The following is a 14,456-nucleotide window of genomic DNA, read 5'->3' as shown; positions in this document are numbered from 1 at the left end:
AAAAATAAACTGTATTTTTTTATAAAAAGAATAATATATATTTTATCTTTATTAAGGCATTTTAATCCATTTAAATAATATAATAAAGTTATAGTATTAATAATAAGGTTTTATTAAAAGCAGGGTTAGATAGAAAATATATTAAAACTTTTGCTAACTTACTGTACTTATTAAACCAGTGGTATTATGTAATTAAGATGGATTATATAATATTGCAAGTAGTTTAACCTAAACGAGCCTCGGTTATAGATAATGCTGATCACATGACTAAAGGAAGACTAAAAGAGAGGTAATAGAATAGTAGAAGTTAACGGAACAATGAATCAAGGAGAATTACACAGAATTCGGTTCAACAGTACTCGACGGCCACCACACCTCGCCTACAATCCTTAGGACAGCATTGTCGGCACATGTCTTACCCGGACGTTAAGCGAACTTTCGCCCTGGAACGCCTGGAATGCCTGGAGGGATAGAGTAAGCGCAATACGGAGTATGGGGAATCCAATGGAATGGAATTAAACAGGCTTATTTGTCTTAGTTGACGGGCATTATGGATGACACCTGCGGCTCGGGTTCGCTTTCGCAATATGCGAAAAAGGGACCTGAATGTTGTTCAGTTGTTTATTTATTACTGAATGATTAATCAGATCCTATCACAGAGACTAAGGTGGCTCTCACCTGCCTCATCAAAACTCATCTGGGGATGTTCCTTGGAGAAGGAAGGATACAGGCAGCTACTAGAGTCAATCCAGTCAGTTGCAAATGGATGCTTCGGACACAATCAACACGGACGTCAAAGCAGCCTCACAGTTGAATCATGGCATGCACTGCAATGCTGCCTGAACTCATCCGCATGATTCAGGATTGCCCGGGTCTTGAGAATCATGTGCCTCGCTCTCTGCCCCGTCCGCTTACCTATCCAAGTCAGCAGAATAAGCACCACTCAGCCACTATCGAGATCGCTGAACACCATCGTACTCTTTCGATCAACGTATAGCAAGCCGCAACGTCTATCTGGGCAATGAGGAATTGCATGGGCATCGCAAAATATGACCAGAATGCGTAACCACTCATGAACTCGTTCGCATCAACATCCTTGACGGATATCTCCGAGATGTTATTGGCCAGTGCCCCCCAAGATCCACCAGGCATCTCGTTTGGGACCACGAGGATTTCCCAGTGATCTTCACAGATGGCGGCGATCAGCAGGGGACACCCTTGCCTTGTTATCCCAGGGCGCTGGCCACGCGAGATGTGGATTAGACTCGATTTGGAGTTGGGGGCTGCACACCCTGACGCACCCCCGTCCGCCCTACCTCCACTCGTCATGGTGGCCTGATTTTTAATCTCTTGTGTCTCTATTAGACTTGGACAAAGGTGGAAGTTCCGCTTTCTGTCCTGCTCTAGCCTCCCCCAATACACGCGGGCGCGTCTTTGGGGTTGAGGCTTAATAGGACTCAATCTAGTCAAATTCAGTGTCACTACAGCGCTAACAGCACTAAAGTGTCACCAGCTTTAGCACTGCGCTCCAAGGCTTCGGTTGTGCTTCTGGTTTCTGGCATCTGAACGGGCTGCGCTAGCACGACTGCCGAGGTTGATCACTCACGGGCCGACAATGCGAGACCCCTTCCAACTCAAAGTAATACTGTACAGTCTATCTCAGTCTGCGTGTGCCTGCCAGGCTGCCAGGCTGCCAGCCATGCCTCGGGGGGCAAGAAAACAACGGACCTTGATATAGGGTGTCAAAATAAACTAAGTAAAAGTTATCCTAAGCTTATGCTAAATCACCTAAATCTTTTTGTCACCTAGGATCGAGGTCCTAAGTTTTCTTTCCTCCCCTAGCCATGGTCAGATATGATGACAGAGCTACGGATACATAGATCCCTTAATCATATCACCTACGGAGTACAGCACTTGGCGTTCCTGACTTGGCCCTATTGCTGCTTGCTTGTTTGCTCGCACGCAAGGCGAAGTCAACAACGCTACTAAGGAGGTCATACACGAAATGAACTACGCCTCTTATCCGCATCCTCCGACCTTGCTGAACCCTCATGATGCTCGGCTTCATCCACTTTACTAACTCCATTCTGGCGAGCAGAATCCCGATTCTAGAATTGGTTCATTTCCTGTTCAACGGCTTGTTCCGTTTTGGACTTTTGTTATGGGTGGCGTTGCGGCTACGGTACAGGACGTGCTCTCACCATCTGCCAGCTTTCAATCCCTTGCCCGAGAGTCTGGCGCCCCTAACCTCGTCGACCGTTATCCCCCCACACACCACGACAAGATTGCCTGTTCGGGTAACTCTGGTCCGTGTCAAAGGAAACTTGATCGACTTCGTCCCATGTTATAAAGCGCAACATAAGCCTTTCTCTTCAAGGATCTCCATGAACGGAACTTCCCGTCATGGATTCTGTCTCTTCTCAAATCAGTCCATCGCCTAAAGGATCGTCGGGACGTCAGGCCCTTGACCCAGCTTTGCCGACTCAGGATCTGTCGAAGAGCCTCCGGTTCTTGTCCTTGGACGCACGGCTGGCTGGTATGGCGATTCGTTCTTGAGCGAGTGAGTTTCAAGGTCCTGTCAACTTCATGGATTGACCAAATGGGGGGCATTGCATTAGGCTCTTCTGAGCTCTCCCCTTTCAGAATAGTTGGTCCCAGTTGTTGCCCTTGCTGCCAATCTCCAAACGCTCAAACTCGGGCCGTTGAGCTTACCATAGCATCACTAGCGGGCGTGTAGCATGCTGTGATCTCGTTTGCCGCAGGATCAGGATGAGGATCAGTTCAGGGGGGTGCTCTAGAGAAACATTTGGGGATACCATTCGTCTTCCACGTCATCTCCCATGCCGAGAAATCTCACTACGTTGCTGTCAAGAGTAAACATGTTTGATCGCAACCTCATATACGCCAGTTTCAGCCCACAGCTGTCTGTGTTTGTTCATTAAAACTCCATGTCTCCTTTCAACTACCTCAAGTGAAGATGTACAAGGACTATCACGCGAATCCTGCAAAAGGCCAAAATCCTTGTAGTGAAATGTCGTCCAAAGGATCTGCAGGCAATCTTGAAGATTCGCCGAGAACATATCCTCCTTCTCAAGTAGGACATCGCAAAACTAATGCTGTGGGTTGCGAGAAGAGTCATGCGCCTGTTGCAATCAAGTCGAGTTCGACGGCTAAATAGGATTACGGCCCGCTGTGTCGTAGGGAGGAAAGATCGTGTGGAGATGGTTGTCTGACTACCTGATCTTGTAGTCAACCGTCTCACAAGATGTGCAATTGATCACCCATACGCGAAAAGACGATGTTTCCAACATGGTTTGGGATGATCTCTAGATGCACCACGGTGGCGGAGACACGTTAACTCTGCCAGGCTCAACAGGGCAACTCAAAAGGGCGGCAAGGGACGATCATGGGGGGAGAGCCACCCCGAAATGCAGTACTGTCACATTTCAGATACCTCCTTGCTGATACCAACAAGTAGTCTTGGGGGTACAGGCCAGTCGACGACATCGTTGCAGTCTTGTTGGACCGGATCTCGATGCTGGCATCCAATGCACACCCTTCGCCGCCCTCAGCAGCCACTCGATAGTCTCAACGCAACATCAATACCAGGGAGCTCTACGATACGAGGTTTGTTGCTGAGCTATGTCTGTACGAAAACTGTTTCAAGCACCCCAGCTTATAAGCGCTTTGGAGGAACCCGTTGCTGGAGATCGCTTGCGACCGACATAAAACCCTGTTCGATATTAGCTAAACCCACCAACGACCTGGAGCGGTGTTGTTTCACAAGACTGCGACTACGGTAGGTATTCGGGCATTTGACTACAATCTAGCATACACAAATAAATGAAAACATGCACTATTAAACTCGGAATAAGTTGGTGGGTGATCAGCGGATGTCGGTCCTGACCCCCGATGTGTTTCATTGGAAACAGCCATAGCAGCAACCTTATCACTTCAGTTTCTGACGCCTCAATTCATCAAAGGGAGAACATCGGGTTGGCGCTTACCACGGTCCGTTAACGGGATTCTTCCGGGACCGTTGAATATGCCCCCTTGCTTATGACTGGGATTATTTCCATGTGGCTTGCCACGCTGTTTGTGACTGTCAGTCAAAACCTTTCCGCGAAAAACATGGCCTTGAGACAATGAACTCTGGACAAACGTGATGAAAACTATTTGCCAGCCACACATGGCAGGGCGTGGCAAACATCTGTGGAGTGCAATCCAAAGACAACTCCAGTGGCATGTGGTGATGGAGAAGGGAATGATGGTTTTGAACGGATGCAACGTCTTGACACATGTTAGCGCCAACTGCTATTCATAGCTGTCGATCATCACAGCCATGGCTTGAATGCATTCCGAAGATGTTTGCCTATGACTGGAGGCGAAGCCATATTTGATGCTGAGAGGAAACAAGCCATGCTTAGAGAGCGATTGGTACCCCGATGAGAAAATTTCGAATCTCCCATGTTCGTCTAAGCCTTGACTTAGGTTTACTTTTGTTGGACATGTTGCTCCCTGTTCGTATGCAGTTGCTTGCCCCCATCGTACGACCGTTTCATATTGCTTTTTCTCGATGTATCTCTATATGTGGTGCAAGAAACCATGGCTAATTCCAGGGACGAAAGACAAAGTCTGGCGGAGGCGGTAAAAAGAAAAACAACGACAATGAGAGGACCAGGGACAAGCTGCAGCAGATCGAATAGCACATTCCACAAAATAACTGCTAGTACGGATTATGCAGACAGGTCATTCTGGAGGATGCACAATATTGCTTTTTACCGGCCTCGGGAGTTGGTTGATACATACATGTCTTCTGCACAGCCAACGGCACGCATTGACCTTCGTACATACACATACATATGTAAAGGTTTATGTGTGTGATTGTTTCCGTCAATGGGTCGGGCCTTACGCCGGTGGCCGTGCCCTACCGATCGATAGTCCCAGCTCTTGTGTGTGCTTATGCTCCCTCGGCGTGCTGCATGTCTCAGATATCACATGGAGCTATGAGGGAGAGAAAGGGCGGGGATGGCTTTAGCCGCCGTTGGCTAGTCGCCAATATTCCCCTTGAGACTACCAACGTAGATCCCAAATGACCTGTAAGTTTTGAGAAGTGCTATGATATAGCCCCCCCAGACGTTACAGCACATATACCAACCTACACTAATGCACCTTGTGTCTTATGCGAGGGTAAGGACAAGCAAATGAGCACGAGTCGAGACTCTGGCCCAAGGCACTAGGAAGCCACCGAGTCAAGATTCAAGACGCAACTGGTTGACCTCACTCTGAATCATCGATGCGTGTGGCCAGAGACAAACACTCTAATCAGTCAATATTTCACGTTCCTCTCAGGTTTCATGTCGGGTCACTCATAACTGGCCAAGGTGGAGAAAACACGAGCGCTGTATTGGGCGACCAGCTCGTCGACTTGAACAAGGTAGCTTGGAGAGTATCTCTGGAGTAACTACAGTACCTCTTGGTAGTTACCGTCCCCAGAAATACTAGTGAAACGTCCATCATCGATAGCCTCCGCCGTGGCTGGTAACTAACATACTGCAACTCTAACCAGCTAACCACGCCCCGGGCTCTGGGCCATCTGATGTTTGAACATTAGATACATATCGTGGATCATCGGCTGTTGCATCGGCATTCCTGTTGCCGGTACGTGGAGTGAGCTCGCTCGCGTCTGCAGATATCTGGTACATACTCAGGGTTTTTGTCAGGGTATAGTAAGTGGGATCGATTTCGATATCGCTGTCGCCTGACTGTGTAGATGCGACGGTGAGGTCAGGGGTAGAATTGTGACTTCGATTGTAGGTTCGGGGGTCCGTGTCTCCGTTTCTCTGTGTAGGCTCTAGAGTCACCAAAACTGATGCTGCTGAAGGCGACTGAGACTGCAGACGGGTTTGGTCCAGAATCTCAGAACGAAACGGGGACATTCCTGGGTCTCTGAACGGGACAGCAAAGGGATGGTCCTGACTCGGAGTGTAGGGAGAGGTGACTGATGTTCCAGGCGTCGGAACGCGATCGTATAGTGAGCGCCTAAGAGTTTTAGGCTTTGTTGCCGAGGCTTCAATCATGTCCTTCTTTCGACAATGTCTCCGGGGATGAGAGCCACATTTGCGGCATTGCTTCTCAGCAAAGTCCAGAGGAATGCTCACAGCTGCGGCGCGGCGACGGTCCATCTCCGCTGCCAACTCTGTCTTCACCACTGGCCTAGTGAGCCGCCTGAAAGAGTGCCAGCCCGCAGGCTTGTCCGTTCTTCCCTTGACACATGGCCAGCAGAAACACAAGGCATACTCCTCGCCAAACAAGTGCTCATAGATCTGATCCTTACTATTGCGCCGGGAGACCCCCACCTCTTGGTCATCAGGGGGATCCGGAATCATGTATACGAGGCCACCGAAGTAATTGGTACAAAACCTTTCATATTTCTGGGGTGCGAGCTTGTGTGTTCTCCAGACGAGATGGATATCGAAATCGGTAAATCGAATATGATCTGGATATTCGAAGCGCCAGTATCCGATCTCCTCTCTGAACATCTCCAGAGTGAAGAACCTCTGGTAGCGCTGGATGGCGGGCTTCAACGCCCGCTCGTTGTCCTCACGAGACACGTATATGCGATGCCAGGAGAACTTGACGTCTTGTTCTGCGAGGTCAAGTTGACGCTGGACGGCTTTATGGAAGTCGTAAAAGAATCTCTGTTGACCTCTTGGCGTCATGGCGGTGTGGTTCAGTCTCTTCTGGGAGAATAGTCGAATCACCTCTTGAGTCGTTTCATTGGGACTGGCGCAGAGGACATAATCGACCGACATGCTCATGAGGCTGCAGGTATCTGCCTCGTGGTACACACGGTTGATCCTGTCCACGCACTCCGGCGAAGGCGCGAAAGATCCCTGCCTGTTGCCATCAAGAGCTTTCAACTAAAAAGAGTTAATTGCTGATATTTTGAGCATCAAAGCAGACGACAATACACACCAGTTCATCAGGGTTCCACCGAGAAAAGAATAGCTGAGACTTCTCGATAAAGTCGCCCCATGCAACTGGGTCTTGCAAGAACGCATGCCATACGAGAATGACATCCAGGGGAGGAATGTCTCTGTTCAGGTCAATGTAGCCATCATGAGACGCCTTGAACCAATCTAGGAGTCGGCGAACGCCCATATTGATGTAGCATGTCCATGCTGCGGCTGGATCGATCATATGCCTCACGGCCCAGATGTCAATTTTGGGCTTGATTGAAACGAAGTGCTCCAGCAAGTGACAGTGTAAGACAATGTCCTTCTCGTCGACTGATGCGTTTATAACCTTTTGGTTAATGCAAAGTGAATCCAGGTCAGAGAAAGGTGAAGTCGGTGGATCTGTACCGAAAAGGAGTCGAAGTGTGCTTCCCCAGACGTTAACCCTCAATGCAGGGAGAATGGTTTACTAGACGTACTTGATAGCCAGGTTCATCATGGGCTCCAGGAATAGTGCCCGAAACTTCCGTATGTCTCAAAGAATAGGTACGCTGCGGGTTGAAGCGAAGGACTCAATGCCTGGAGCGAAGAGCTTCATGCTAGGCTTGAGCAAATCTATATAGGTGTCCGGGCGAGCTACCGAGCAATGCTTTATGCTTCACAGAGTAGCAGCAGTGAAGAGTGCGATCCTTTGAGCGAGGTGAGGTGAAAGTTTCGTTCGAAAGGACGGTTATGGCTGACACGGTGCAAAGACTCTTGGGAACCAGGGATGGTTTAAGTAGAGCACGCCAAGTTTGGACATACGGATACGTTGTCGTCAATATTGATTCTCATACAGAATAAATATCGCGCACCCTTCAAAACAGATATAAGTGGGATATTGAGGTTGGGTTGGCTTTCAGCCTCAGCCTCCCGCACGGGAGGCTTTTATTACGATATGATATAGGCCCGACCTGGACATTCGGTCTGAAGAGTAAACCCTAATTCAGCGACACGAGAACTTATGAGCGCCCGAAATCTGCATAAGAGATGTACTTTTGCTCTTCTAATGCACGGCATCGTTAGATCTACTAGGTTAGGACGCGTCTTACATGGGAGGTAGGTTGATTCAACAACTTACAGGTAGGTGGCGTCTCTCATAAGCCCAAAGTTTGTTTACCAGACACCAGACTGGGAGTCTATGATGCTTTGGATGCAGGAGACTCTGATGCCTTATTTTATTCTCGGAGGCTCCGTGGGACACGAGACGAAAGAAGACCGGATGGCTTTTGGTGCGTTTAGGCAGTCTGATCTTACCAACGGCATATGCCGTTGAAGGCTGAACGAAGAATTTGCGACCATTGGAAGCTGTGAATAAGCTCGGCCGAGCATACGAAGAGATATCAGAAAGACACAGGTCAAGAAACAGGCGATAATACTGTGACGAGACTCACACGGCTGAAAGTGCACAGCCCCCAAACACTCGACATAAATGGCTCGTAACGTTTGAGATTCCGATGAGTATGGCCGAGAATGTTCCTCAAAGTACGGATCAATTGCCCTTACAAACATCCCGAAATGGTAGAGCTGTGGTGTATATAGTTACTGAAGACGTCAAGATAAAGTTGTCTAGAAATGATGCATTGCTCACTGTGGCACCAAACCAAAACTCCACAAGCTAAGCGAGGTGCACTCTGAGTTGAGCGAGTACAAAGCAACTATCAACAAACTGAATTACACTTACATTCAATAGCGCAGCTGATACAAAAGGTGTATAAGCCATAGGCGGAGGGAGTACCACGCAAAAAGGGGCGCTGTAACAAAAGGCAAAAAACATACAACACCGGGGATTCGCTGGTCGTCACCGACCCAACTACTAATCCAGCGCTTCGAAGCTTGACTATGGGAGAGCAGACGGGATCCCGTATTTTCTTCGAGCTGTGGTCGTATGTGCTAGACTGATATGCTGTGTTGCCATATCAGGGGGTTGGTGTTGTTGGTAGGTAGCCGAGAGCCTTGTTTGCCCTGCAGCCTGATCGTGAGAACAAGGGCCAGCACAGCCTTGTCCAGATGGAAACCAATCATAAATCAAAGATCAAGAGTAGAGAATTGAGATTGATATTATTTAATGTGTTATTTAGTACTGATGGTGGATTGACGGGGGAGTTACAGCTTGTTTGGTATGTAAGCAAGGAAAGGCTTTGTCCAACACACTCAATACATACAGCAAGTAAACACCATAACTTGTGGTATAAATAGAGATTTAATTCTTTTTCAGAATTAAATTTCTTAGTATGAAAGGTTAGATAGTTCTACATCAACTATTTAACCTCATATTCGCTGTGCAGGTTATAGTATACTAGTTACAATCAACGGAAACAGAACTCTAGATTACATATATAAAGATATGGATATCAATACAATCAAAAGTTCAACATCGGCCCAATCTGGAAACACGGTAAGATGGCATCTGGCCATCACCAGAGTCCCAATCAGACTGAGATCCCTATATCCAGCCTGAAGCATCAGAAAGTCAAATATTGGTATGGTTTGAGAACTCAATTGCAGCTTCAACCTGCGTATACATATAAGAGATCCTAGAGTGTGGCGATAGACATCTGTTAATGAATATATTGGGTTATTTGGGATCGAGATGCCTTCCTATCAGGGAATCTATCATTGGTTTGAAGTGGACACTGGGGATGATTCTATAGGTAGTAAATACCCGTATATGAGGTAGAACAATCTACCAAGAAAGACTTTTGGGTAGTGATAGGGCCAGGTCGAACAATGATGAATTAAAGGCCTTGAAAAGATGAAGTTGTCCATGGTTACACTCAACACCATCGCCATACCCACGATCCTCAACCCCCCTTGGTTACTATACGTATAATTCGCCAAACTGGGTCATGGCGAAGACTGGAGAATCTTCTTCTTACAAATTCTTCCAGGTGCACAAGCAGCAATTTGGGGCCCCTAACTGCCTTACGATAAGCCAAATGGTAGGGGGTGATGCCTCTTGGTTTACGACAGGACCACGGACAACTACGCTTCTGCTTCTGAACCAACACGATCCATTTATTTCAAACCACAGCGGTGAATTCTGTTTCATCCTGGTAATTCTCTCAGCTCAGATGCACAGCAATGACTCTCACCGCCCCCATCTGAGTGGATTAGTTGAGAGATATTATCACGCTTGAGTCAATACAGAACTACGATGGAGATTTTCAGTTTTTCGAAATACCGCAATTGCCTCACGATATTCTTCCCTATAGGGCAACTCGATACGATGACAGCTTTCGAGAATTACTCGGCGAGTCATTATCTCACGGACGCCATGTCATGCTCCTTTCTGCCTCGTGCATGGAGCTGGAGACAAGGGCATCTGTTGAGGAGTGCTATGACGTAGGAACTCATGACTGACAGGAAGGCAACTGTTGCCTTTCGCTGTTATTGGTAGGTGATTGCTCTTGATGGTGGTTGTGGCCTGCGTGTGTCCATGCGGCTCTGCAGGCATCGCAAGTACCGAGGGATAAAAAGGGCCAGCGATGTCCATACAAGTGCTCCAAAGTGCAAGTCCTTGATCTGTAGATGCACTTCTCGGACGAGGCGAGTGAATGGTAGTCCCCGAGAAAGGGAGGTGAGAAAGGAAATAAGGCGCCCGCGTTAGAGAGTCACAGCGTATGCGTATGCACATCCATCCATTTCAGCCGCAGATCCACGACCTTGCAGAACGATGGACGATTCATATTGTTTCAACTTGGTATCGGAGCTTGTTCGCCGACGAATTCGCCTAATCCGAAGAAATAACTGGTTTCTGAGGGAGTGTGGGTGTGTGTGTGTGTTCCGACGAGAACAGACGAAAAGACTCAGTTTTCTCTGTACAACTGCGCACGATAATTGATGGGGATTCACGGGAGATGGGTGATACAGGCACAAGCGCCGGCAAACTGCATGAACCATCCTTCGTTCCACGGGTAAAAAAGACGTTGGAGTGTAACAGCTACGGCACAGTCACAGCATACATAGTCACGGTCGCATTCAGTCAGAGTGAGTGTGAGGGTAAGGGTGAGTGTGAGAGTGAGAGTGAGAAACTACCCTCCCTTGCCTTACCCCTCCCTCATTGTGTGTTGATGTCAGACAGCGGAGCCGCATTTGGGCGAACCAAAAAGATATAAGGCGACGACAGGGTATGCCATCCCCCACGCAATGGAAGACAGCGCGATTCAATGCAAAATGGCAATACTTGGCTCATGATGATCGAAGCATTCGCATCTGATACCACCCGGTTTCAAAAAGACTGAGACGAAGCTTGCTCATTCGACCTCGAGTACTGACCGGTCGAGTACAGATAACTGCAGATCAGCGATAATCATGTGAAGCCTCCTACTGTAGTGCATCGATGCTACTGTACCCTCGAGCGCCAATTGCTAGGATCTAGTGAGACGGCGCCTAAGGCTCTGCTCTGCTTTGCTTTGCGTTGAGGGTGCAGATGAAGTCTCGTCAACCTAAGTACTTCAATAGGTGCAGTTGGTTGACTTCTGTGCGTTTAGTGCATTGTCACGCGGCACGAGCCGGCCTCGGATTAGGTCGGGCCAGTTACACTGCATGCTTATAAGATAGTTTAATCGATGCAGGACATCCATGGATGCCATGCCATGCCCATCCAATTCCTGTAGATTTCAGTTGCCTCTGGGTGCTACGCTGACACGTATCCTTGTATGTATCACCTCGAGGCTGGGCCGGCATTAGAACGCCAGATCCTCAAATGCAGGCGGGGGCGGCCTCAGACATTTTAAGTACCACCACCCATTATGTTTGACAGGCCTCAAGTTTACGAGCTCAAGCGCTCAGTTCAGTTCAGTAATCTTAATCTTACAGGTAAGGTAGGGAGAGGCACACACCGTAAGTCGACTTACAGGCTACAGCTACCTAATGGAGCAACCCCCGCATTTATCCATTTGGGGGCATTAACTAGGACTACACTACTAATCACTTACACGGGGTTTGTACGTAGGTACTGTAATTTGAATTTACAATGCCTTTCTCTGTGCAACCAAATTCACACGTAATACTCGAACAACATGACTGATCTCGGGGATCGGGATCCCAACAACATCCTGACCTCAGCCTCTCCATCGACGTAATCTCCACCGCCCTTTACAAGCATTCTTAGGAATCAATCACATGCCTAACCGCTACTGCATCCGCATGGATACTCGGCGGGTATTGCAGCCTGTTCCGCGTAAATTAGCGGTTGCCTTTTTTCTCTTCTTCTCTGCCTCGTCAAAGAGTTCGGCCAAGTCATGAATCTGGCGATGATCAGGCAATTCGGAGACTTTTTACAATTTCGGCCTCCCACCTCGGAAGCAGACACGGACCTCGGGCATTACGTTGCGACTCGTGGAAAACACGAGGACTTCCGGGCTCCGAACACCTGAGGGATCAAGGCGACTACAGGATCAAGGTATCACAGCATGAGACTAGCAATGACTCTAGGATTGTTCTAGAACGATTCTAGAAGCTCTATAGAATGGCATGCCATTTCGTCCAACCAGGGATATAGATGGTCCATCTTCTGAACGCAACGGCCAACCCCGCTCAAATGATGTGCCCAACATGGCATTAAGTTTGTCTTTACGGGGTACGTAGGAGTGAACAACAATTATACCGATGTTATAGTTAAGCAGTAAATGCAGAAGTATCTTGACATATTGCAAAGCTGGCGCTATATTGGTTCTGGTATGTATGAGTTGGAGTGCTTTCGGTAGTTAGCATCGGGAAACTTGTCTCTGCCTTTCTTGTGTATAAATTTAGTCATGACTGGATACTCTTTGGTTTGTTTTATATCACGTCACGACCGAGAGCCTCTCTACATTTAGCTCATAACATTTCAGTAGGTGTGTCTTGTGTCATCCTAATATTCCAGTAATCCAGCTCCCGACAAAATGCTAAGATATCTTGACGCAGTAACTACAAGGCCCTGATGCTAACACGCTATCGTCCCAGACGAAGCAAATGCCTCTGCCCAGCTTGACCCTATAATTCTGTTACTATACCCTCTTCTCGGTCTAATGCTTGGCCTCTTCTTGAAACTATCTCTGTTGTTAAAAGATGAGATCTTCTTCTCAAAGGAGAGGCTTTCTTCGATCTCCATACAGAGGATATTTTACGACTGCATTTTGGGGCCGCCACGCGTGGAGATACTGTGCAAATCTCGGATTGGTCACAACAAGAATTACAGCTTTGTTCTGTTCATTTTTCGTTTAGTAGGCCGGTTCCGTATTCCGTAAAATAGATCTAAGAGCCATGTTTTCTTCAATTGAAGGTCATGGTCGAATTATGCGGTGCGCTTAATCTGGCCAATCAGAGAGGTTCGGCAGTTCCTGATCCACTGATTCTATTGACCTGATGGGCTGCTGCTGTCCCTCGCCGAAGTCCGAGCTCAATACTCTGACCTCGGTCTCTTGCCTTGATTTTGCCAATACCTTTACTTCAATTTTAGAAAAGACCCCGTGGAGCTGAAATTGACTAATGGCCGAAGAGCAGACTTTTTGGTACAGTACACTCTAAACACCCCACTTTGGAAATGCAATTCCCCAAGGTGGCGTTTTAACCTCGTTCTCCAGTTTCTTCACTCTTCAGCGTGGATTTGCCTAAGGTACCTAGATTACTGTAGCAAAGCTAGAACAATGACGCAGAGCTGATTACATTTTTATATATCAAGCCACGTATCACCTATGTAACTTCGTGTTGTTGATACCCCGTCAAAGCGAATAGCGTCAGGATGTGGAAGAATCGTGCCTCAACTGCCGGTACCACAGGTCTCTTCACAGCGTTACGACATTGCCGCGTTAAATCGTCCCACGTTACTTCATGCTCTCAAACTTTATAACATACCAACAAGCATGAACCTGATTTGTGGCCTCAAAAACTCACAGTCGATATCTGGCATTGTCTGTGTGCTATTGGCCCAAATTGGTCGACCCGAGACATGTGCTGTTAGGTCCCCCATATCCAACGCCTTTTAATATCAAATAAACTTGATAGTCTCTAGTCTTGATTAGACTCTTGATATACGTACTCACCATCCTTCATCCAACTGGCTAAATATATCCCGCAGTGATGCCCAATGCCATCCAAAACAAGCTACCAGCTCCTCTCAAACATTTCAGTGCATCTCAAACTGTGACTGGACACGCATTAGACAGCCCACCAACATGTGCATGACGCCGTCTGGCCTCCCATTTACCCGATTCGTCACACCTCAAAATCCTACACTATGCAAGCTACACACTAGCAACGTCAAAATCATGCCATGGCCACGTTTCCAGCCATTCCGCACCATCCGCGACAGTAAACTTTGAATTTGCAATCAAATTGACTGCGTCATGAAAATCAAACATACTCCGACTGCCGACACATATGATCCCAGTACATTTTTTCTGGGTACGTTATCCTGCCTGCAGATGGATGGCCTGAAATGTTGGCCAAGTGTCGCATTTTTTGGCCCCCAAA

At 47.7% G+C, this 14,456-nt stretch overlaps 1 protein-coding gene across 1 annotated transcript; it reads right to left on the bottom strand.

The window, feature by feature from the left end:
* Nucleotides 1-5,561: 5,561 nt before the first annotated feature.
* Nucleotides 5,562-7,164, bottom strand: FSUBG_13757 (chloroperoxidase; the record flags this gene model as incomplete). Its single annotated transcript, XM_036678682.1, has 2 exons — nt 5,562-6,923; nt 6,979-7,164. 2 exons carry the CDS (start codon nt 7,162-7,164, stop codon nt 5,562-5,564), a joined length of 1,548 nt encoding a protein of 515 aa, XP_036530779.1.
* Between the last annotated feature and the right edge of the window lie 7,292 nt (nt 7,165-14,456).

Source organism: Fusarium subglutinans (genome assembly GCF_013396075.1).
Source record: "Fusarium subglutinans strain NRRL 66333 chromosome Unknown NRRL66333_c0000393, whole genome shotgun sequence".
NCBI lineage: Eukaryota > Fungi > Ascomycota > Sordariomycetes > Hypocreales > Nectriaceae > Fusarium > Fusarium subglutinans.
Note: the sequence above shows the minus strand (reverse complement) of the source record. Positions and strands in the feature narration are given on the sequence as shown.